General features: G+C 43.3%; 1 protein-coding gene across 1 annotated transcript in view; it reads left to right on the forward strand.

Annotated features, from left to right (window-relative positions):
- Positions 1 to 6418: 6418 nt before the first annotated feature.
- The window catches only part of kcnb2b (potassium voltage-gated channel subfamily B member 2b), a gene marked incomplete at both ends in the record, with an annotated part of 142789 nt that continues 126388 nt past the window's right edge, over positions 6419 to 22819 (forward strand). The window contains one exon of the mRNA XM_083777963.1: positions 6419 to 7003. Coding sequence (XP_083634089.1) covers positions 6419 to 7003 — 585 coding nt within the window. The remainder of the gene's footprint in view (positions 7004 to 22819) is intronic.

Genomic DNA, 22819 nt, shown 5'->3' on the forward strand with positions numbered 1-22819 from the left:
CCACATGAGCCCACGTGCCCACATGATGATCAGGAATTAAATATGCCCCCCCCTTCCTCCCCCTTCCCCCCCCCACACACACACAGCAATTAAAGGTATCTGGGGTTAGAATCCACCCCCACACTGCTGGACAGGGAGCAGTTTCCAGTCTCTCAGGCCAGGACATGCATGGGGAGCATACGAGTGTACCTAGCAGAAGCCATTGCACACGGTGTCATTGCATGACGACACTTTGACATTGACAAAGCATTGTACTATGACATCAAACGTGTCCCTGCGGAGCGGCTAACCAGTTTTTAGTCCAAAGGTCTGTGCGCCGAGGTACAGTAACAGATTTGACGCAGCAATCATGTTTAGATTTGTATTATCAATGCCACTGCCCTCGTGGATCTTTTAATACATGACAGCAGAAGTGCTGATAGATTTGAATTTAGATGTAATCAATGCTTGGTAAATGATCTCCTGTGTGTGTTCCCTTCATCGTGCTCTTTGTTTGGAATGATGTGCACAATAACGGCTGCACAGCTAACGTTTATTGTACGTTGGGCCCCGCAGTGGTTCTGCTTAGTCAATGCAGGGTTATTGATCCCTTGTCATTGGAAGGAAAGAACATGGCAAGGAAATCAATTACACACATGCAGTGTATAATCAGGTTTCAGGAAAAATGCTTGGGTAAGGGGAAAAATCCATCTGCCACATAAGCTTTATGGGGGTAAATATCATTTGTGTACTGAACACTGTTCATATGCACTGTTAATTGTAAAGACGGAGAGGGAGAGAGGGAGGTGGGACATGAGATGAGAGAGAGAGAGGTGGAGCGAGAGCACTGCATTGCTGTAGGTAACAATCTGAGGGATAATAAAAAATGCATAATTTAATATCCCTATTTATTCATTCAAGAGCAAAGAGCGGAGTCGGAGAACTCATTTTACAAAGAGAGTTAATAGGAGAGATGGATTCTGATTACGTCCGGGCACAAGGTGCATAAAGTTGAGCCTTTCCTATACATTTATCTCCTATATATTCCACAAACTACACACGCACGCACACGCACATGCACACACACACACACACACACACACACACACACACACACACACACACACACACACACACACACACACACACACACACACACACACACACACACACACACACACACACACACACACATACACACACACACACACACACACACACAGATATATTTAGGGGGTTATACGGACACGTATACCTAATCAGTGCAAGCTTAATTGCCAGCGTGTTGCTGAAAGAGCTCACTATGTCAAACATGGACTGAACTTGGCAGCCAAACATGGTGGCTCCAGCTGGTTTGGTAGAATTCACAGCTGCATTGGAGACAAGAGTTTATCTGGGCACAAATAGACCAAAACGCAGAGTGGGAAACAGAGAGCTTCCCTCGTTCACAGAATGCCTGCCAGCAGTCAACACCCCACTATGAGAAAGTCCCAGTGGGACTATCATTTCATATCTTTTTGGTAGTAATGGTAATCTATTAACCAGCTGAACCCCAGCATGCACTATTCTGGGAGGAGTTGTAGAAAATAGCTGAGCTTGTAGATTTTCAGAGCCGACCCCGGCCAATAAAGTATTAGTTTACTAATATAAGTGTTAGAGCAGGAGATGAAAACCTGTAACTCCGGAGCTACACTCATGCAGCTCTTTATTCCCGTTAGTGGCTCAGTGAAGCTAAGACAAAAGCTTAGATGGAAATTAGTAACGATTTTTTTTTTTTTTTTACATTCTATTTAATTTCCTAATGTTATGGCCTCATCAGCCATGACGTGAAGAAGTGAAAGTAGGCGTGAATTGGACACACTCTTTACAAAACAGCTGACATCGCAAGGCAGGCATTGGAGTGGAATCTTCAACGGAATTAAGACACAGTATTATACTTTATGCTGAATATGTACACTTAGAGATACAGCATCTGCGCAAACGTATCACCCTCTTGTTCTTTCTGTGAGTGCCATATACGGTACAGTATGGTATCCTCTCTAGAGTACATTTAAGAAGTCGGTAAGAACAGCGCACTTCTCAGCCCTCTGATTGGCTACACTACTACACACAAGTCACTGCGCTCTTCACACACGTCACTGTGCTACTACTTCACACATACGTCTTTCAATTGGCTCCGACACACACGGGCATCGCACGCACGCACGCATGCACGCACACACACACACACACACACACACACACACACACACACACTCACACTATTTCGATTTTCTTTCTAAATGGCCAATATTTAAATTATATTTCTAGAGTCATATTTGCACAATTGTTATTATTGAACACATTTGTATACTTTGAAATAACTGGTGAAAAGTGTGTGGAAACATATTTTTCATTATGGTCAAGCTGACTCCTTGCTCATGTGGTCATTCAAGAGGAATAGTATCGGCCATTGTCTCACTTTCAGTGGATCAGATTACGTAGCCTATTGGCCTGATCTCATACAAAGGTCAAATGGAGCGTCTCAAATGGTTGGGTGTTTGGTTTATTGGTTTTGGTCACCTTGAGGTTTCAGCTGTTATGGGCCGGGTGTCTTTCCCTTTCTCTCTCTCTCTCCATCCCTTTCCCTCTCTCTCCAGTCTCCACCCCCTCTCTGTGCATGTGATCAAGAGCTACTGCCAATATAGTGTAATATATTTGGTGATATGTCATTCACGTACTCATGACGGCAGTGTTGGGCAGTTACACGTAAGTGGATACAGATAATTGAGATAAACAATAGTCTAACAGCCATGCCAGTGCAAGCTAGAGGCTGACAACCAAGGAATGTGGTTTGAACCAAATATACATTTCCATTTCTAGAGCAGTGGTTCCCAAACCTTTCAGGTCGAGACCCAAAAGAGAGATTAGATGTTTGCCCAGGACACAAATTAGTGAAAATAGCAGATCTACAATTGCACGTGTCGCTTTGCGCCTTGTTGCGAGGTTGTAGATTGCCTATTTTCACTAGGCCTACTTCATCATTTTTTCATTCATGGAAATTCTTAGATTTGTTAAGTTTGATAAGTTTGTTTTTATTTTATTTCGGTCCATGACCCACAAATGGGTCCTATTTCCTGTTTGGAAACCAGTGCTAGTCTAGACATTCTCACTACATAGGGCTAAAACACAAATAAACAATAATAATTAAAATACATGATTGTTTTGTACTTTTGTTTATATTTGATGTATTTTATTTTATGTAGGCTATATTCACAGACACATATTGTATACACTTGTAAACAGCTAAAGATAGTAAGACAGCTACTGTATACAATGCATTTAAACTGGTGGAATGTGTGCATGCAAAGTGTACATTTTGGGCTGAGAGGGGGCCCAAATAAAGGTCAAAATGGTTAGGGTTCATCCACTAGTTCTAGGGAGCATAAAGGTACACACAGCAATGTAGGTCTGCTACATGACAATTCAGCCAGCTGTTTGTATAGTTGTAACCTATTTTTTGGACCAAAAGTGTTGGACAGAAAGATGAACCAATATAATTAACATTACCATCTTTACAGCTGGTGTAGGACAGAACCGTGGGATAATAATAATAATAATAATAATAATAATAATAATAATAAATAATAATAATAACCAGCAATATTCGGTATAGGAATAATAGGATGTACGTTTCTTTTTTTTAGTGTCGTGACATGGTCTAACATAACTTTACTGAAGTACCGGTAGGCAGTATAGTAGTTCTCAATCATCTTTTAAGAGGTAGTTCTCCGTAATCCACCACGTGGTGCCAATTAAATTGCCAATCAAGCTTGTTTGTGTCGCCAAAATAGCATTCCCTCACACTCCCTATATATGGGCTGCCATATATATCGACCGAACCCTACCATTTAGCAGAGATTTGAAGTCGGACGTACAGCAGCCGACTGCAGACCAGTTGATGCGGGTTATTCCCAGATGCAGTCCTGCTCAGACCCATTCAGGGAGGTTTTCACCTCTAGGCTGTGGTGCATCAGGCAGCAGCCGAAGCGTGCTGCTCTCCTCTCACCGCTCAGCACCCCTGCTCTGCCCCAGCTGTAGTATTCAGTGGGACACTCTGCAGTTCGCTCTCCACTGTACGCCTGCCTGCCATCTATCCCGTTGCGTGCCGTTACCTTTACGCGCGCTACTGTATGTGCACTCTGCAGATATACAGTTAGTGTTACAGACCGAGATTTCGTCTCCCCCCGCACGCGCTTTGATGGAGGCAACACTCTTTCCGAGAGTCTTCTGTGGAGATGAATTCGCACTGTCCTGAGTCCTGAGCATTTTGTAGAGAGGAGAAACATTTTTTTCCCCTGATTCCTTTCCAACACAATGTTGTACACACAGCCTCTTTTTCAGCGCAGCTTCCATGGAGTGCTCGGAATCGTAGCCGCTTGACTAGAGAGGGAATCCCGGATTGTTTTTTTTCCTAACCCCCAAGAGGAACGAGAGGAGTTTGCATGCAAAAGGTGGTTTGTTTCGGCAAGGTAAGACATTCTCATCATGTTCCATAGCCTAGTCCATACGTTTGTTCAGATTGGACACTATACTTTTGTACGTATCGAAAATGATTTCAGTCTTTATAATGTGTAGCGTGGACTGTGGAGTCAGTCAGTGTTTCACATTGCTGTAGCCCGAACGGCTCTTGTTGTTACATACAGTATGTACAGTATTTCACATACAGAGCCATAGAAAGCCCTCCTTGATTTCTGGTAGAACTTTAACATGTGCGGCCTAAATGTGATGAATGCTCCGTTTGTACTGAAAAATGGTCTTCTAGTTTTATATCCATGTGAAAGTTCTGGCACAAAATGTGTATTTAGTCAATTATCTCCACTTTTTCAAGAGATGCACAGTTTGGGTCACACAATTGGCAGGTGCTTTGCGATAGGTGCTGGGTAATTAATCACACCACCTGCCAATTGTGTGACCCAAACTTTTGTGTTTCCCTGGTCAATTGGTGATGACGTCTGGTAAACAGGACGTATTTGTAAAATCAGTTCATCGATTGTTCCGGCCCCCCTCGCCCGGAGAGAAAGATGTCCGTGTGCATTTCTTGAAAAAGTGGAGATAATTGACTAAATACACGTTTTGTGCCAGAACTTTCACATGGATATAAAACTAGAGGACCATATTTCACTCCACGTCTTTGGAATTATTTAATGGGTGAGTACAAACGTCGCATTTATCACATTTATGCCGCACATTTGGTAATTCTACCAGGATCTGGTGCAAGCGATCTATGCCTGTGATACATGAAAATTTACGAAGTATAATTAAATGATCACAGGCATTCTAGGTCTAACATTGCTAAGTATCGTAGTAGACTACCGGTATATAAGTTTTGATGGAAAATTGGTGACCTTTAATATAATTTATAATTTATTATTATTTATTAGTCTTCCCTGCCAGTCTAAAACTTTCATATTTTGCCATCTGGCTGGTGAAACTGTCATATATGTGGCAAGCCTATTAAAATTAATCAGGTGCCAAATCTCTAATTGATAACTGTTGCATTCATTCAGCAACATTTACAGTAGCCTATGTCACTTTTTTCTGCTGAATAACTCTTAATGAAAAATGGCTGCATGCCTCGCTCACTTATTAAGGCAAATTTACCAGTATATTTGTATACTGGTAAATTATATATAGTAGGGCTATAGTATATAGAATATAGAATTAGTATATAATAGTATAGAATATAGAATTAAAGTTGTGCAACGTATTCAGCCAGTGTTTGGATTTATGTTTAATGGAGCTTCCATGGAAATCCTAGAATTGAGTGTCACATAATCACATTAGTGATTAATGGTGGCAGGGAGATGATCACTCACAAAGTACTGCTAAACACTTAATAATAGGATTAAAACAAAGTCCCATTTTGACTGCTGGGTTACCTAGACAGTAGTGCTTAAACAGGACTTCATTTCCAACATTTATGGACTCTTAGAATACCAGGCAATGCATCCATATATTGATTGTAAAAGAAAAATATTGATTCTGTCTCTGACGCCTTCTAAATCCAACGAAAGGAAATCAATGTCATGTAGCAGGCAGCTCTACTGTATCTGCGTCTTTTCTATTTCAAATTTGGCATCCCTATTTTGGACTTTCATAATAAAAAAACAAATAGTAGAGCACGGTGGACCTGACATTTTCACCCAACACAATTTTACAACACAGTATAACATAGGAAGTGGTTAACGTGAAAGATCAGGGCATGTCATATTGCTCCCTGAATACAGTGGAGAGTTTATAGATGTGGATGCTCTTCACCTTACAAATCCTCTCTCCTCTGTTTTCAGCCATGGAGGGACTTGTCTAAGGAGGATCCAACATTTATTTAGCCTTTTTTCTATTAGATTTCATCCTAACATCTTCCTGGATTGCGTCCAGTCCAGTCGTCTCTGATACCATGGCTGAGAAGCTTGGACCGGCTGGGCTCGAGGCCACTGATATCCGGACCACTCCAACCGTGCCGCCCGATTCCAACGACATCATCCGCACCAAAGCCCGCTCCAGGAGAGTCCGCATCAACGTGGGAGGTCTGAACCATGAGGTGTTGTGGCGGACCTTGGACCGTCTTCCGCGGACCCGCTTGGGCAAGCTGCGGGACTGCAACACCCATGATTCCCTGATGGAGGTGTGTGACGATTACAGCCTGAACGAGAACGAGTACTTCTTCGACAGACACCCGGGAGCCTTCACCTCTATCCTGAACTTCTACCGCACTGGCAAATTGCACATGATGGAGGAAATGTGTGCCCTGTCCTTTGGCCAGGAGTTGGACTACTGGGGGGTTGATGAGATCTACCTGGAGTCCTGCTGCCAGGCACGGTACCACCAGAAGAAGGAGCAGATGAACGAGGAGCTGAGGCGGGAGGCGGAGACCATGAGGGATAGAGAGGGTGAGATCGAGTTCGACAATACGTGCTGCCCCGACAAGAGGAAGAAGCTGTGGGATCTCCTGGAGAAGCCCGGCTCTTCAGTGGCTGCCAAGGTAAGGAACTGAGTCAGGAGGTGCGATCACACCGCCTCCCCCAACTCGCACTGTATCGGCCTGAATATTGGAACAGATATGTAATGCATTCACTTCAGGTTTTTCCCACGCAGCGTTTCTGTTTTTCATCCTTCTCTCTGGCAACAGTAGTCAGGGGTGAATCAGGTGCAGAGAGAGAGCTGCAGTCTCTGGGGGATTGTTTTATCGGAATTGTTAGTGGGGTAAAAAGATGGAAGGCGAGGAGTGGGGGTTTAAGCAGTCAGGTGTGATGTATATCTCAACAACAGGCTAGCCAACACGCAGTAGCTGTGTTAGGGAACATTAGTTTAGAGTCTAAACTTTAGACTGATGAATGAGCAAGCATATCTTTATGTGGAGGAGCAAAACTGAGTTACTTTGGTGGTGATGCACCAGTTTTGATCATGCTCGTTTCTTAGCACACAATGTACAGCTGGAACATGTCAAGCCAGGCCAAGTAATCCGCTGGCATATGACAGGACCCATTATCTGAGAGGGAGTTGTATATGACAGGACACATTATCTGAGAGACAGTCGTGCTGTTTATCGCACAGTCTGTATTTATCGCACCGAAAGAAAGAAAGAAAAAAAGAAATAACATTTTATACAAACATTTGCTTTCTCTTGCTGTCCGAGTGCCTGTGATAGTGCCAAGGCTTCTTCTTCCTTGCCTAGACTTTGCATAAACACCGGACCATCAGGGATAAATAAATATGGATGTTAAAACAGAACTGAAAGGGAATGGATATGAGTCATGTATCGGCCACTATTCCCCCACAAACCTCAGTGTCATTCACACCACACTCAGGCTTGTTACCTGAGAGCATACATCTTATAGCACTGGGGCAGACGGCGTAATAGTGTAAAGAAGACTATCCATAGTAGTAATGAAAAACCTAATGTAAAACCTCCCCCCGCCCCCTTGTTCCCTCTCCTCTCTGACTTAGTCCGCCCTTAGACGGGTCAACCCCAATGAAATCCAATCGCTGGTAATTTATGTCGAGTCTCCAGTATCCTCCTCCCATCACTGGGCAGAGCATGCATGGCAGGGCAGGGCCGGGTCGTATTCTATGTCTGATGAATCATAAACATAATGTAAGTTACTGAGTGGTGTGAGACAGAGGTGTCTAAAAAGGGAAACGCAAGGCCTGGCATGTGTTGGAGAGCATTAGTGTCAGCCCTTCTCCCTGAAAAGCTTTGTCGCCTGCCTTTTGTACGGTCGTTTCCCCTCAGCCCCAGACAGGTCACGAATCATGCAAGATTCAATTTCAGCCTCTGCTGCCCGGTGCTGAATTTATGGCATGGGGATTTGGGAATGAAACCGGAAAACAAAATGTATGGTAATGACGCCACACACTATATGCATCAGTTCCAGAGCTTATGATATTACTACTGAGTATAGACTCACTAACCCTCTGTTCTGTACTTCCTGTCGGTGTGTTTATAATATCCTTCCTGGTGTGGGTTCTTCATGCATGGGCAATGTTCCCTAAATGAGCTTGTGATTCACGATACGGTTTAGTAATTTAATTCGGTCATTCACAGGGACGCTGTATATCAAGTGAATCAGACGGGACAGAGGCGGCCAATATCTAGTTTAAGGTAACCTGTGACAGCAGTAGAGGCAATTCTGATGTGTGATATTCAAAGTGATTTACAATTCAGTGTCTCTTCCCCTCCAGAGGTGCGTATTGCTGACCTGTTCACTACCAATACAATGTAACCTCGATAGGGAAATCCCATTCTAAATCAAATGGCATTGTCATTCTGCTGAGTGCTGCTCTGGCACAAATTTAAAATGGGGCTCTATGCCTCACAATGCCAAGTGAGTCCTCTGATCATGCTAAGGTTCTGCACGGCTGAAAATACTACTGGGAAATAGACTTTCCAATCTGTCAGACTGAGAAGGCAAGCTCCCTGAGGTCAGGGAAGCCTTTGTTTTTAGGAGGGGGGAGTGGCCGTGGTACAGAGAACTCTTGACCAGGGGAATGCTATTATCAGCCAGATGCATAACTCCTTATGTGAGACAACTTGAGACCTTTGTTGAAAGCAATCTCAGACAATCATCTCAGCAGTGTGTGATTCATGCTCTCTCTCACGCCATCTCTCCCCTTATCTCTTCTCTGCCCTACACCCTGACACTGCGTTTTCAATTTGTCTTGGAGCCTTGTGCTGGTTTATGACAGCTGTGACAGCTCCCTACCGTAAAAAGGTTAAGTATGAACGGACTGACCTTTCCACCAGGGTCAATTAATCTACGATCACTCTCATCAACAATGAACAGGGGTGCACTCTTAAGGGGTTGAAAGAGCTACAGCTCTTAAAGGCTAAATCCACACAGAATCACACACTGCTGCTGCACAGCTCTCTTGAGGGTTGAAACATCTGACCAAGATCACACACTCATCACTTAACGGATGTCACGGCAGGTGTTTTCCGTCTGCTGTCAGTGGAAAATTACCTGCTAACCAGCAAAATACTGATTGGAGAGAGACTAACAGAAAAATTCAGAGACGAGCAGAGGGAAAGAAAGCTAGGCAACAGGAAGAGCAAGGAGTGACAGAGTAAGTATGATGGAGAAGACTGAAGTGGTCTTTACACGAATGGTGTTCATAGAAAATTGCTAAATAAAGTATCGTTTGCTGGTGTCCCTTTAGACGAGAACGGTGTTTTTAGGAGGTGAAAACGCAACAAAGTGAAAACACCTTCCAGAGTGGAAATCTTTGAGAACGCCGTTTTATCCCTTCTCCATGTAAACAGGCAAAACGGTGAATCCGCAAAACTTATGACATCATGGCTCACGTTGGCTCACAGCGCATTATGTTTATTACATTGATGCAGAGCCATATATGATATAATGGAGTTCCTGAACAAGCCTCCCTCCTCGCCTACAAAGTGCTGCTCAACAGCGATGTTGAATGTAAAACCATGATGTAAATAATATTATATATATATTGCGATAGGCGGCAGCAGCGTTTATGTAGACTAATGTATTATAAAATATATAACCATCCCGTGGCGCGCTCTGCCTGCATGCTCTGTGCTGCCTGTCAGCCTGTGTGTTACTCGATGCGTTAGTAGAAAGCAGGCAGCAAGCGACGTCCACAACCATGTTGTGTTCTGGAAGCAAAACCCAGATAGGGCCTGGGTTTCTAGAGCTGGCCAGAGCCTTAGCTGGCTACCTGGTTCTTCTTCTTGCACGTGGGTGACTGGTCTATTTGGCAGCCTGTTACCGCCACCTAGCGACATTATAGCGTTTTCATAAAGTGTGCGTTCTCGTGTAAAGGGTCAATAAAAAATGAGAATGCAGGACTTTGACGTTTTATCTGGAGATGGTCGCCGTCTAAAAGAGGCCTTAGTCATAAGTGATGCCCCAAGATGTTTAGCTGTAGCTTTGCAAACCTTTCCAATGATTCCGGTTTATACAAGATTCCGGTTTATCTCCTGGAGCGTTGCAGACCCGGTGGCTAGGCTAGCTAGTTTCTTGGGACATTTGTGGTCGTAGTTACTTCATCTGTCATTAAAAAAAACGATTTTTTAACAAAAATCTTAAGGGTAACTGTTGTATAATCACAATATTACACGAGGGTGTGCGTTACTGTCATTAATGACATGCCTATGTTGCTGCAAGAACGAGCTGAAGGCGAGTTCTGTAAGTAGCGCAGAAGTGACGCACACCCTCTCGTGTAATATTGCTTAATTATGCAATGACTTCTGTGTTTTTATTTGTGGTCCTATACCTTGTCCAGCATAGGGTGTAGGGGAGGTGGACGGGTGGGAAATTCGGTATATAGACTTTTTTTTATTGGCCCAAAATATTGTCTATTATTCATGAATCCACTTACTGACCGGCTGTTAGTATTGGCCAATTTCTTTTATAGGGGTTTCTTGTGACCCTCCCATTAACATCCTATGGCAGGCAAATATGTCAAACTTTCCTTTTGCTAAACAGCCATAGCCACTTGCCCAAAATGTGCTGACCTCATCACATTTGTCATGACGTCTATGGCCGTTTTTATCCCAAGTAGTGTTTTTTGTTCAAAACTAATGCTTGGAATGGATTCAGAATCATGAAAACCCCCTAGTTTGACATGTCACATGCTACTTAAAGCATAAGGAAAGTTTTAGAATGTTGACAATTTTGCTTGGCATAGGATGTTAATGGAAAATGAAATTGCCCAATACTAACAGCCGGTCAGCAAGTGGATTCATGAATCTATGTATATAGACAATATTTTAGGCCAATAAAAGAGTATACCAAATTCAGCTGCCGGACTATACTGGTACTTGCACTTTATAAAAAGGTGCTCTCATAATAGCTGGCCGTGTGTGTGAGGGTGCTGTTATAGCTATCGTGAGCTTTCAGGATGACATGCAAGAAGTTCATGTTGTGCCTTAACAAAGTGGCTTGAGATGTGTAGTAAAATGTGTGTAGTGCAATATGTAGTGCAATCTCTATTTGACACGAGTTGATAATATCCTCTTGAAATTAATTTGACATGATGTTAAAAATCACACTTACTGTATGATGGGCGCTCTTATCATCATACGTACATCACATTCCGTGCTCAGCCAATCAAATCATTTCAAATTTGGTACACACAGACACACAAAGCTGGGCATAGGAGTGGCTAGCGCCCCTCAAAAATAGATGTTGCATGAAACTAGGAGTGATTAGGTAATCACACTCGTGAAGTGAGGGGTGCTGACTGTGGCTGCCATATGACATCACGAGTGGGACACTGTTTATTTTTGTATTATTATTTTCAAACATTACAAGTCCATAGACTTGACATCATTTCTGAAAGCCAGACGTTAGAGGGGTTAGCGCCCCTCAAAAATCACACTTATGTGATGTGAGCGGTGCCTTTTATCATGATGATGATGTCTGATGATGTCAACAACGGGGGGGATCAAAATACACACAACAAAGCCACATGTTGACGTCTATGAGAATTCACAGAATGCGGGGTGGCCAGACAGACATACATACACACAAAGCCACATGTTGGAGCGGTTAGTACCGCTCAAATGTTTTTTAAATGTGTATTTGTGCTGAGGATGGGAAGCCACTCAGGGAAATTAAAATGTGCTCCACTGTGGGGGGATCTCATCTCTGTACTGTCTTAGCTTAGCCACTGCACAAAAATGCTGTAAATGTCCTAACGATTATCGAGGCTAGTCAACCTTTTTGAGAGAGAGACAAAAACAAATATTTTTGAGTACTCCTACAACCAGCAATGTCCGTGTACACCTACCTGTGTGGCAGTGGTCATGAGCACGAGTATATGACTTATTAGTACCAGTAAATGGCATCAACCCTGAGATTGGGCGAAAAAAGCACAAGGCACGCTCAATAAACTCACAATAAAAGGTACAGTAGATCTTGTAATGATAATGACCCTAATGGGTGCTCTGTTTTTGGCAATGCTGAAGAAGCCTGTCTTGGCTAGACTGCGTCCACTCTATGGGACTGCTGCAATACATTACATTAAGGTAATTGCATGTGTTGGCCATTCTATCTTTTGCACCAACCCTGAGATTGTAAGGCTGTTGCAAGCCTGTTATTATAGCTCTGTGCAAGATTTAACACTAAGATTCACCCAGTTGAATCTCTGTGAGTTTAATGCCAGGATTTATGGAGAACCTGTGAGTGTGGTTATTGGTTAATACCATGCTTGTGCATTAAAACCTGCTTCCCTAACCAGAACCTGAAGAGTAATTTGTCTGTTGGGAAATGAGATGTCAGTGTATATGTTTACCGTGTTTAGACATGCATGGCTGTGTATAGAAAGTATCTCTATAAATATCATGGCCTCACCACCTGCCACCCAACTACAAATTTCCTGAGAGTTTCAGTGCGAACCCACATGAATTAAGACCATGCACCTAGCAACATGAATTACTGCCAATACTTTAGCATGGTTGTTTAAGTGTTCAGGTTCAATATAGGCCTACAGTATGATGTATTTTCTGGTCTGCAACAGCAATATACTTTTACATTAATTTGTGATCATGAAAACCTCCTTGATATAACATTCACACACCGATGGCGGAGGAAACCATGCAAGGCGCCAACCTGCACATCTGGAGCAATTATTGGTTCAGCGTCTTTCTTATGGACACTTCGACACTAACTCTGCACATGGGTTCCCATCCGGCTGCTCTAATGGACACTCTACCCTTGAGCCACTGCCGTCCCACATCTCCATAACCTCTTTACACCCACAGTACACACAGTACAGTACCTTCCGACGAGGGCCGGCGATGGCGTGTCATCGAACCCAGTTCTATTTCAGAGGCGATAAAAATGGATTGTCCGATAAAGGAAAATCGGACTCAGTGTGCCGACCTTAAGTTCGGAAAGGTTTCTGCATTTAGGTACTCCATCCAATCCATTTGGGCTGCCCTGGAAAGTAATGGCAGAGGATTTATAGCATTTTAAAGAGATCAATGTTTCTACTTTTCAGACATTTCAAGTGGGGTTTTCTCTCTCTAACCCATCCCCACCCCACCCCACTGCACATGAGCTATGTCCACTCTCTGCTTTGCTCTTAATGTGGATGTGCACCATTACTCTCTCCTTTTATCTAATAAGCTAGTTGGAGTGGGGAATGCTAAGCAAGGCCTGGGCACAGCCTGGTGCTATTTTGTCCGCCCACGCTTGGAGCCCTCAGAAGCAGACACTGTTGTTGATGATAGCATCCGTGGAGGCTGGAGCATTGTAGCTGCACTGAAACAAAACCCCTCAAACTAATGTCCATACTGTAACTCTCTTTGTACTGTGAAATTGCTCTGTGCAAATGCGAACAATAGGCCTCAGGTTGCATAAATGTTGCTCTTTGTGATTACTGTAGGTGACATTCCCACATGGAAATCAAGTTTGAGTCATTATTAATGGCATGTTAATAATGATACAGATGCAAATGTGACGTGAGCAGATGCCACTGCATGCGCTGTAGTACAGTCAGAGGTTTCGTCATCACTGCACAGCATTTGAAGCTGCCTGTAGTTTTGGAACACTGCGGGCAAGCTTTCACTCTCCCATCACGCTCCCTGAGTATGGCTCCCACAGCAGTGAGGGATGTGCTTGTGGACCAGTGTGTATATTACTGTATTTTCTGAGGGTGGGGGACTGGAAGAAAGCCAAAGGAGAGAGAGGAGGAGGAGGAGTATACTGTATGAACAGAGAGAGGGAGGCCTTCCCATGAGTCAAAAACAAGCAGGGTGGCCTGGGCCGTGGCTCAGCGGTCCAGGCACCTTGGCTGGTAAATCCAGTCTGGCAGTGTGCCGTGGGTTCGACTCCCGATCTCGACGGCCTTTACTGCATGTCATCCCCCCATCTCTCTCCCCATTTCCTGTCAGCCTACTGTCTGTCCCTCCATAAAAAATTCACCATCATGGGTTCACCATCATTGCCGCATTTCATTACCATTGACATACGTTAAGACTCACCCGTGGCTCTGACATGCGTGGCCGGCTAAGACCCATGCGTGGCCGGTTAAGACTCACCCGTGGTTCCGACATGCATGGCCATTATAGACGTATGCACGGCAGGCAGGTTAAGGCTCACCCGGGGCTTCCACGTGCGGTTAGGTTAGGGTTTGGGGTAGGACGTCGGACAAAAGTAGTGTCAGACTGTTCTGTTCGGTTTGCGGTAGTACGTCGGACCACAGATATGCACCCCTTCCATTTTCCTCATGAATTATGGTCAGTCAGACCATTCTGACTCAGAAGGTTAAATCGATAGACATTGGTGCTTATTTGTAAGAAAGGGTTGTTAAGCATACACGTGTATACTTTGCTTTTGATTATTTCCCCAAAGTTTAGACATTATGGCCCTGGATATGATCAACTCAAGCCTCCTTTTGAAATCTGATGTTAGACTCTGTTTCTGTGTTTCTTTCTATTACCATAATTCGGCAACTTTAATCATCCATTGCTGTGCGGTCCCCAAATGATTTTTCTGGGTCCCCAGATGAACACTAAACAAACCAACATAGTATAAGTGTCCAGCCTACAGCATACATGGGCAACTGGTGGCCCGTGAGCCCCCACCTTCACTTAAAGGAGAATTCCATGCTAGAAGGCTTTCTTACCTTTATTTGTAGTTGTTACGTCCCCACCAAAGAGGTCCAGGTGTTATTTTGTGCAAATGCTCCTTATTGGCTATTTCCCCTACCATAAACCCTAAATTAATTGCATTGAATTTAATGGGGCTATGGGGTGTTGTGCTAATTTGCTTATTTCCATCGCTCAAAATTATAATTCTTTTGTATATATCCTCTTCATAATGTAAATAATATCCCAAGCGGCACAGTTTACTACTTATTTCAATGGAAATAAGCAAATTAGCACAACACCCCATAGCCCCATTCAATTCCCATTCAATTCAATGCAATTCATTGAGCGCTTATGTTAGGGGAAATAGCCAATAAGGAGCTTTTGCACAAAAAAACACCTTGACCTCTTTGGTGGGGACGTAACAACTACAAAGAAAGGTAAGAAAGCATTCTAGCATGGAATTCTCCTTTAAGGCAGGTTAATATCGGAATTTCAGAATTCCAATAAAAGAATTACACAAAATAATACAGGATTGCAAAAAAAGAAAATAAAGAAAAAGCAGATCTACAAGCTCAAAACGTGTCGCACTACAATGCGTTTTGAGCTGAAACATTGGTCAAATTGTATATTAAGTTACAACGAGGGGTTTTACAAGCTCACAACGAGCAAGGCGTTGTGAGCTTGTAGTTTGGCTATTTTCACAATATTTCACTGTGGAACCGACTCAATCAAAATGTAATGCCATGTTCTTGTCAGAGTGGGGGGGTTTCCCAGTTCAAATGTCATTATTTTGGGGGGTCACAGCCTGAAAGGTTTGGGAACCCTCCCAGCAAGCACGGTCAGGACCTGGACAAATCAGTGACCTCTCGATTTGGGCCAGATCAAACCAAGACTAGTCAGATCTGGCCCAGAATATCACCTGATTTCAACCAACATAGATTTTACCCACTAAGACGGACGTCCCTGGATGAATCAGAGAGAGTCCGACCGAGGCCAGATCAACTTAAGTCATATCATAACTAGTCAGATCTGGCCCAGAATAAGCTATATTATTTAATCTGGTGAAGACGTCCTGGAAATGACATAAAGATCATCCCCATAATGGGCTGTGATCTGGCCTAGTCCTGAACGTCACCGCAGTCACCGGAGGACGTCATCATAACGTCATCATGGCGTAATTTGGCTTGCTGGGCTTTGTTCTATAATTCCTTTTTTACAAGTCTCTTCCAGCTGCTCTAAATTGAATCACGATAAACCCAACCTGTCCTGTAGGAATCGTAACGAGTTCCTGTTGCCAGACTACGTCACCTTGTTTGGCCTTTAGTGAGCTATCAGGTTGTAGTACAACACCGAAGCTTAACATTAAGTGGACCTACTCCGCTCATGGAGTCTTCTCATTATGTAAGTCCCCCCGTGTCTAATCAGTGCAGCCAAGCATTTAGGCTCCAACACCTAAATCCTATTTTCCCCAGCCCCACGATCCATAATCGGATAAGAGAGAACTTGTAAGATTATAGGTGGCATAAGTTCCTCTGCATCAGTACTGTAGAGACAACAGTACTGTATCTTAGGGCTGCAACAGTTAATTAAATCAATTTAATCTATTCATTTAGTAATTGTTTCTCGGCTTGAGTGTTACAAATACAAGTTCAAATGTATACACACTAGTACACGGTTTCCCATTTTCTTTTCCTACTTTAAAAAATATGTATATATTTCAAAAATAAATAAATAAATACATTTGATAAATTATAAAACAAACGAAATTCCATGAACACAAATAATGAATAATTAAGAAGTAGTGAAAATAGCTGGTCTACAAGCTCGCAATGTGGCGTGAAGCAACACGTGTGCTTGTAGATCTGCTGTTTTCACTAGTTTAGGTCATAGGCAAACGTGTAATCTCCCTTTTTGGGTTTCGACCTAAAAAGTTTGAGAACCACTGCACTAGTACACTGACATGAAATGCCTCCTAACCACTGCACTAGTACACTGACATGAAATACCTCCTAACCACTGCACTAGTACACTGACATGAAATACCTCCTAACCACTGCACTAGTACAGTGACATGAAATACCTCCTAACCACTGCACTAGTTCACTGACATGGAATACCTCCTAACCACTGCACTAGTACACTGACATGAAATACCTCCTAACCACTGCACTAGTACACTGACATGAAATACCTCCTAACCACTGCACCAGTACACTGACATGAAATACCTCCTAACCACTGCACTAGTACACTGACATGAAATACCTCCTAACCACTGCACTAGTTCACTGACATGAAATACCTCCTAACCACTGCACTAGTACAGTGACATGAAATACCTCCTAACCACTGCACTAGTACAGTGACATGGAATACCTCCTAACCACTGCACTAGTACAGTGACATGAAATACCTCCTAACCACTGCACTAGTACACTGACATGGAATACCTCCTAACCACTGCACTGGTACACTGACATGGAATACCTCCTAACCACTGCACTAGTACACTGACATGAAATACCTCCTAACCACTGCACTAGTACAGTGACATGAAATACCTCCTAACCACTGCACTAGTACACTGACATGAAATACCTCCTTACCACTGCACTAGTACACTGACTTGGAATACCTCCTAACCACTGCACTGGTACACTGACATGGAATACCTCCTAACCACTGCACTAGTACACTGACATGGAATACCTCCTAACCACTGCACTAGTACACTGACATGAAATACCTCCTTACCACTGCACTAGTACACTACACTGACATGGAATACCTCCTAACCACTGCACTAGTACACTGACATGGAATACCTCCTAACCACTGCACTAGTACACTGACATGAAATACCTCCTATGCTGTTTGTGCCGTAGCGTAACAGGACAGTGAAGTCCAATTGGGCTGCAACAGTTAATTGGTTTAGTTCAGGGGTTCTCAACGTTTTTGTCCGGGGACCCCCGGAAATGCTTTGGCAATGTCTCGGGACCCCCGCCCCGCCCCGCCCCCTCCCGACCCCCAATATAAATTATTGACTGCTACAATAACCTTAATAATAGACAATACACCATAAATAAATACTAAAACCAGATATAATCATTATGGAAGGTGTATGCATGTACTATGTTTATGTAAACTTTTTTCTTTTTTGAAAATAATTTGGGAACCCCCCAAAATAATTTGGTGGCCCCCCGAGGGGTCGCGGCCCACGAGTTGAGAACCCCTGGTTTAGCTGATTAGAAAAGAAAATCCCTTTTCCTATTGAAAAAATATGATAAAACTTGATATTGTGTAGCCTAGCCCTATTGTACCAGTCATCTGGATGCTACTTGCCTAGATGATGTAATCCCTACCTCTCTCTCTCTCTCTCTCTCTCTCTCTCTCACACACACATATATACACAGTGCATGTACACACTCTCCCATTCAGAAGCAGCTTTAGGCATAAACAAAGAGCATACAGTATAACAAATGTGATAGAAAGACATTGGTGGTGACAAGATTGTGACTTAATCAGAATGTGCTGTTCTTAGGAATAGTTCACCCCCAAAATGACCTTTTTTTTAATTATTCACCAAGATGCTTTCAATGCATGGATCATTTTAGTTTGTCGCATTCCTTTATGGTGAATGAAGCATCCAAATTCGAAGAGAATACTTGGGCGAACTGAAGAAAATAGGGTCAATGGATAACAGAAAAGGTTTAAAATAATCTGTTTATAAACTCAAACAACTCTCATAAAATGTGTCTTGTATCAGGACCAGGGATTGGTATCCCATCAATACAAGTCGCCACTGATATTTACACAAATTACTCAGTGGCTGAGCTAGTAGAACAGTAACTCCCTGCAATATTATATCAACACTTTTCACTAGCTACTGACGGTTTGCTTAAGCAGCATTTGTGTCTCTGTGAGACACAAATTACTCACTCTTAATATGGATGGTCTGATATGGTCAACAATCATGCTACTGTAATAGTATTAACGACTAAAGTAGAACTACTGCTCCCCTACCCCCAACCCATAATCCTGTTGGGTTGCTACTGTATTAAAAGCAGAAATGAACGAGTCCCAGGAGAGCTGCACATGTCCCAACAAAATAGAAAAGTACATGTCTGCAAATTGCAATATTTCAGCTGACATGCTACAGGCTATTGAATACAATGATGAAGGTTCCTTGGGATTCAGCTTTAGAATTGGACATTGTTCTAATCTATTATATGTAATTCACCAAGGTGCACATTTATGAAAACGGCTTTAAATGAGTACGTTCTCCTGATATTTTGGTCAGTGTAGAGAGAGCAAACCCAGGGCAGAGAGAGGGGATGCATGCAAGAAAATGCACGGATCACATTCGATCCCCTGGTCATCACACTCTCTGAGATTGAGAGCACAGTCTGTTCAATAACTGGCTGAGCCTAAGGCACTCCCTGCTGATAATCTTGATGAGACCCTGTATTTTTCTAAATGGCAAGACGGGTCAAGAGGGAATTGATTTTTTTTATGAAAATTTCAGTATGGATTGACTGGAGTGAGTATGCAGTATGAATTGACTGGAGTGAGACAGTGAGTATGACTGGAGTGAGATTATCCCCAGGGTTTATGAGCCTGAATTGATCCCATTTCAGTGTTTGAACAGAGATATCCTACGGTTACAATTAAAACTAGGAAGTTCTTATGTCATTGCAGACCATTAGTAAGGGAACCTATCTAGAGTTCTACCCCAAGGGGTTTGAGCAAGAATTTGAGCACGTTGTTGAAGACAAAACGACAGGGAGCTATTGATTGATTGATTGGTTAATTGGTTTATTTTTATGGACTATGAGACGACCCAAAAAAAAAATCCAACAGGTTTTTTTCCAGCATGCTGCTGACAATTGAACTATACCCCAGCATTGAAATCACACTCTTAAATATTTAATGATTTCAGAAATGCCCATAGATCAATGTGTGCAGTAATTACAAAAGTTGACGGAACAATACACCCCCACCTCTTCTCTCTGCAGTTCTCTGCACAAACAACCCCTTGCTGCCTCCATCAATTTCTGTGATTTCCAAGGGGAAGGAAGTTGCATGGGGAGGAAGTTCAGTCTGAAGTTGAATAACGCTGATTCCCCATATGGGGCTCTTGGCTTGTCTTGGGGCTCGCTGTGCTTTGACACTGCACATATTGACTCATGAATCACGATAAGGCAAGTAAGACTCCCAGTGTGCAAGTAATGCAGATTTGGTTACTCTCCCAGTTTAACCACACAGCTATTCGGCAGAAACTAGCCTGTTGTCCAGCATAGCTGGTGCAGTGCACGCCAAGACTAATGGTTGGTCTGCTGGTGCTCGCTTGAGGCCTATTTTCGTGTTTCTGTCTCATTAGTAGTTGCACACACACTGTGCCCTAGTGCTTGTTCAGCTTCAAACAAGACTGGCAGGTGTAAATTGGCCAAGTTTTGTGCATCCAAACAAACCTGTGCTGAGGCCTCACAGTTGCTGTGGATGAGCAGCCACTATGCCCACTGCTAAGCCCTGCGGCTTGAATGTCACCGCCCTTCCTGCCTTCCTGCCATCTCCTTTCTCATCACCTTCAACAGTGGCCGCTCTGAGGTTTGTTCAACCCCACCTTTCTCTGTTTCCCATCTCCACAGGGCATCAGAAACAAAGATGTAGAGAGAAGATATAGGCTAGTTCTAGAAAGAAGGATCATTCAGACTCAGAGCGCTATCAACACCAGATCTTTATCGCACGCACGCACACACGCACGCACGCACACACGCACGCACACACAGTACAGTCTCAATAGGCTCAATACAACACATTCACACAGTCTACAGATTTTGGTTGTTAAAACTGTGTAGGGAAATGGATATTTTGATATTCACTGTAAGACAAAAACAAATATGCACACTCTTATCTGAGAGAAAGGGTGTCACTTGGGGTCAGAGGGAATGTTCATCCTCTAGCATTTGCATTTAACCTAAAGTTATTTTATGCATGTGTTCTCCGCCTCGGAAGGTTTTTGCTGATTCAGAATCAGATTTTAGATCAGTGTTACAGTCAAGTGTTGATTAGGAGTGCCGTGCATCTAAATCCACGCCTATCCATCCATGTCTACAAGTAATCCAAGTTCCCAGAAGTTCTCGCCAGCTCTCGCATACAAACGGGAGTGGCAAGAAACATGTGACATATCATATATTTCACGTTCACTGCAGCACTTTTTTACGCAGTGAGTTTTGTTTCTTTTCTGAAATGAGGCCTCTGTCTGAGAGCCAAGCCTTTAGGTACTATACTGAGCCAGTTTACTTTTCTGAGTGCCACAGTGCTGTCCCCCCCCCCCCCCCCCCCATCCCAAGTTGACACTCTCACAACATCCCTGTCCAACCACCCTCCCTGTTTACACTTGCTTTTTTCAGCCTCACTAACAATCTTCCTCTCATTCTTCCTTTCATCTCTACAGTATATCCCTGCATGTCTCCATTTCCATATGGCTGAAGTGTACTGTATATCCTTGCGTGTCTCCATTTCCATATGGCTGAAGTGTACTGTAACTGCACTGTCCCGCCAGTAGGTCATCGTTATTTTGGCACCCATGGCAGTGTGGCTATTTTTGACTCAACCGCTCAAATCATGTTCGTGATTCAGCACCACACATCTGCACTAAAGCCTGATTTATACTTTGTTGCATGTCGGTGTCGTGCACCGAATGCTCACGATGCGTCTACAGTGGCTATTTTTGGTGCGTGACACGGCACACAACCAAGTATAACTCTTGCCTGGAGGACTGGCAGGACCACAGATGTGTGCACTATACTGTACGTTTCTTTGTTTACACATGGCCATATGAATGATGAGTTAAGTGTCCTGTAACAACAGGATATTAACAAGTTATAACGACTCCTTGAAAAGGTGTTTTCGAGCACCACCAAGGGAATATTCTTAGCATACACTGTCCTGGCCAAGCTGTTCCAGACCCTCTAAGGAGCATTTGACGGAGGAACGAAAAAAAAAAGAAAAAAAAAACTGTAATCAACCCCATTACTCGTTTCCTCTGAAATGCTGTGTTTGCGTAGTTTCCATGGCGATCGTGACATTCCCCGGTTATAGTCGCCCATAGTGCCATTCATCTCCATACAGGCTGTGTGAGAGGCAGAGCAGCTGGCACCTCAGCCCCCACAATCAAACGCTAATGCAAATCAAAGGAAGCACACTTTGTTTTTTCATCACGGCGATTCCTTCTTCCCAGGTCTCCCTCCCATGCGGGATGAAAAGTGGACCAGGGTGTGCCGAGCAGCTACGTTGGAGTTTTCCCTCTGTGCGCATGCTTATTTATCTTTATTTTTTTCCTTTGTAGGCTGTTTTGTGATATATTATCACAAAACTTTGGCACTTGTAGGCTGTTTTGGGATATATTAACTTTGGCACTTGAGCAGTGCCATTCATTCCTGGCCCAGAGGAAAGGCAGTGTTGCATGACTGTGTTATGCATGCTCAGTACATCTCTCAACTTGGTGAGTTGAGAGATGTACAGTAGCTGTACTTTTATTCTATTACCCTCTGACATGATAAAACAACATTCAAAATTCCAAATCAGAATATGTGGGTTTTCATAAGCTGCTCTGCATTATCTTCTCTAGTCTGTCAGGAAGGAAGTGGGAAAGGGGCAGGTGAAAGGGTGTGGCGCGCGCACACACACGCACACAAGCACACACACACACACACACACACACACACACAC

The sequence above is a fragment of the Protomyctophum parallelum genome, assembly GCF_964188405.1.
Source record: "Protomyctophum parallelum genome assembly, chromosome: 12".
Classification (NCBI taxonomy): Eukaryota; Metazoa; Chordata; class Actinopteri; order Myctophiformes; family Myctophidae; genus Protomyctophum; species Protomyctophum parallelum.